We start from the raw sequence: 3486 nt of genomic DNA, 5'->3' as shown, positions 1-3486 counted from the left end.
CAAGACTCATAAAAGTAGCTGTGTTCAAGAATCAACATGCTAAACTAGGAGAATCAATCACACTATCTGAATTCTAAGTTTTCTATGGATGCCAACCATTCTAAATTTCAAAGGATAAAGGGAGATGCCAAAACTGTTCAGAGGCAAAAAGCTACTAGTCCCGCTCATCTAATTAGAATCTGGGCGTCATTTAAAACTCTGAGATATTATTGCTTCTTGACTTCTTTTTTTTTCCTCTTTTATTTATCTAGTTGCTTGGGGACAAGCAACAGTTTAAGTTTGGTGTTGTGATGAGCGGATATTTTATACACTTTTTAGGGGTAATTTCATGTAGATTTTAGAGTGTTGTAGTTAGTTTTCAGTATATTTTTATTAGTTCTTAAGCAAAATTCATATTTCTGGACTTTACTATCAGTTTGTGTATTTTTCTGTGATTTCATGTATTTTCTGGCTGAAATTGAGGGAGCTGAGCAAAACTCTGATAGGAGGCTGACATTTCAGGTATTTTCTGGCTGAAATTGAGGGAGCTGAGCAAAAATCTGATTTAGGCTGAAAAAGGACTGCTGATGCTGTTGGATCCTGACCTCCCTGCACTCGGAATGGATTTTTTGGAGCTACAGGAGTCCAATTGGCGCGCTCTCAATTGGGTTGGAAAGTAGACATCCAGGGCTTTCCAGAAATATATAATAGTCCATACTTTGCGCAAAGATAGATGACGTAAACTGGCATTCAACACCAGTTTCATGTTGCAGTCTGGCGTCCAGCGCCAGAAACAGGTTACAAGTTGGAGTTCAACGCCCAAAACACGTTACAACCTGGCGTTCAACTCCAGAAACAGCCCAAGCACATGAGAGGCTTAAGTCTCAGCCCCAGCACACACCAAGTGGGCCCCAAAAGTAGATTTCTGCACCAATTATCTTAGTTTACTCATTCTCTGTAAACCTAGGTTACTAGTTTAGTATTTAAACAACTTTTAGAGATTTATTTTATATCTCATGACATTTTTTAGATCTGAACTTTGTACCTTTTGACGGCATGAGTCTCTAAACTCCATTGTTGGGGGTGAGGAGCTCTGCAGCGTCTCGATGAATTAATGCAATTGTTTCTATTTCTCCATTCAAACTTGTGTGTTCCTATCTAAGATGTTCATTCGTGCTTAATTATGAAGAAGGTGATGATCCGTGACACTCATCACCTTCCTCAATACATGAACGTGTGCCTGAAAACCACCTTCGTTCTACATCAGATTGAATGAGCTTCTCTTAGATTCATTAATCAGAATCTTCGTGGTATAAGCTAGAATTGATGGCGGCCACTCTTGAGGATCCGGAAAGTCTAAACCTTGCCTGTGGTATTCCGAGTAGGATTCAAGGATTGAATGGCTATGACGAGCTTCAAACTCGCGATTGCTGGGCGTGATGACAAACACAAAAGGATCAATAGATCCTATTCCAACATGATCGAGAACCAACAGCTGATTAGCCGTGCTGTGACAGAGCATCTGGACCATTTTCACTGAGAGGATGGGAGGTAGCCACTGACAATGGTGACACCCTACATACAGCTTGCCATGGAAGGAACTTTGCACTTTGGAATTGAGTTGAATATTACATTACAGGAATTCAAAAGACAAAGCATCTCCAAAACTCCAACATATTCTCCATTACTGCATTACAAGTAATTAATTCACGCTATTTTATTTTTCTAATAATTCAAACTGATAATTTTAATTGAAATCCTGACTAAGAATAATAAAATAAACATAGCATGCTTCAAACCAATAATCTCCGTGGGATCGACCCTTACTCACGTAAGGTATTACTTGGATGACCCAGTGCACTTGCTGGTTAGTTGTGCGGATTGCAAAAGTATGATTGCAATTTCGTGCATCACATAGCTGAGAAGTTCAAACAAGACAGTTGGCTAGGATATCCTAGTACTATTCTGCGCTTATGTGAAGAAGCTGGAGTGCCTCTTGAAGAATTTGAAGATACAGACTTGGTGTCCATTGGGAAACCTATCACCAAGGAAAGATTGGAGTATGTCACCACAGTCCAATTGGAGAGGCAGCCTCTAGCAAGAAGAAAAAAGAGGAAGGAAGCAAGACAAGAGGAGGAGCAAGAAGACATGGAAGAACCAAATGCTTTGAACATGAACCAACTTCAAGCGGCTTTAGAAGGAATCTCTGGGAAATACTCACAAATTCAAAGAAGCCAAGAGGAACAAGCTCAACAACAAAGGGACCTTTGGCAATTAATGGATCAGCAAAAAGGACTTCAAGCTCAATAGATGGATCAGCAAAGAGAATTTCTAATGCACATGATAGAACAACAACAAGAACAATATGACAAAATGTATGAAGCCATCAATAACTCAGCTGCTGAACATGAAAGATCCATGGAGAAGGTAATACAAGAACAGGCTCAGTTAAGGAAAGAGCAAGCTCAGCAAAGGGAGCTCCTCCACAGGATGGATGGTAGACAAGACACCTTTCACAGGGAATTCAATGAAAACAAAATGTTTAAGGAGGCCAGACATAGAGTTAGAATTGAATATGATATGAGCACTCAAGAAAAACTCAGTTACATCTGTGGAACGCTTCCAGTGCTCAACCCACAAATTCAAACATTTAATGAAGCCCACAAGGTATTAGAAGAATAGGATATTGCAAGGGTGAAATTCAATATTCAAAGGTTGAAAGAGAAGATGGTAAGCTCAGGGATATGGAGAGCAGAGGACTCAACAACAACACAACAAGGAGAAGTAAGAAAGAAGAAAAGGGAGGATCCGAAGGACAAAGGAAAGCAAGGAGAATCAAGCAAAGGAAAGGGACATAAAGCTTAAAGGTGGTGAAGTTCTTTTAGTATTTTAATAAATAAAGAAGATGTATATCTGAAACATGATATACCTTTTAAGCTGTTCTCTTTTACAATATGCATTTTCATGTTTACTCCATATATCACTCATATGCTTCGAATGTATGCTTGTCTTAAGTTCTTTTACTTGCCAATGGAATAAAAGATGTGGTTTGAACAAAAACAAAGAGGAACCTTGCTTAGAAAGAATAAGATTGTCCTACAAAAGTGCTAGTATATATATATGCTTTTATTGTGAACGAATCAGGGCTCAAGAAATTAAAAGGAGTCAAGATGCTTGCTTACACAAGGCTAGTTGGTTAAGGGTTACAAGACTTAAGAAGTTAGAGGCAAAAAAATCCTTGACAATAGAAAAAAAAAACAAATAAAGAAAACAAAGAACACAGAATAAAAAGCTAGGCATCAATGACAAAATTTGTATATGTGTCTGTGGTGATTGATGTTAGGGGACATACTTGGGCTAGTAAATCTGAGGGGTGCTTCATCACCTGGTAACTTGAGTTAACTAACTCGGGATTATCGATTGAAAACTCACATTCAAGAGTAGCTCTATAACAGAACATTTAGCAACCCAAAGAGGTGCTGGACACCACTATCCAAATAGAATCTC

At 38.7% G+C, this 3486-nt stretch overlaps 1 protein-coding gene across 1 annotated transcript in view; it reads left to right on the top strand.

Annotated features, from left to right (window-relative positions):
* LOC127741565 (uncharacterized) overlaps nucleotides 1–2289 on the top strand; it is a 15700-nt gene extending 13411 nt beyond the window's left edge. The window contains exon 3 of the mRNA XM_052254292.1: nucleotides 1920–2289. Coding sequence (XP_052110252.1) covers nucleotides 1920–2289 — 370 coding nt within the window. The remainder of the gene's footprint in view (nucleotides 1–1919) is intronic.
* The last annotated feature ends 1197 nt before the right edge of the window (nucleotides 2290–3486 follow it).

The sequence above is a fragment of the Arachis duranensis genome, chromosome 9 (assembly GCF_000817695.3).
Source record: "Arachis duranensis cultivar V14167 chromosome 9, aradu.V14167.gnm2.J7QH, whole genome shotgun sequence".
Lineage (NCBI taxonomy): Eukaryota > Viridiplantae > Streptophyta > Magnoliopsida > Fabales > Fabaceae > Arachis > Arachis duranensis.
Note: the sequence above shows the minus strand (reverse complement) of the source record. Positions and strands in the feature narration are given on the sequence as shown.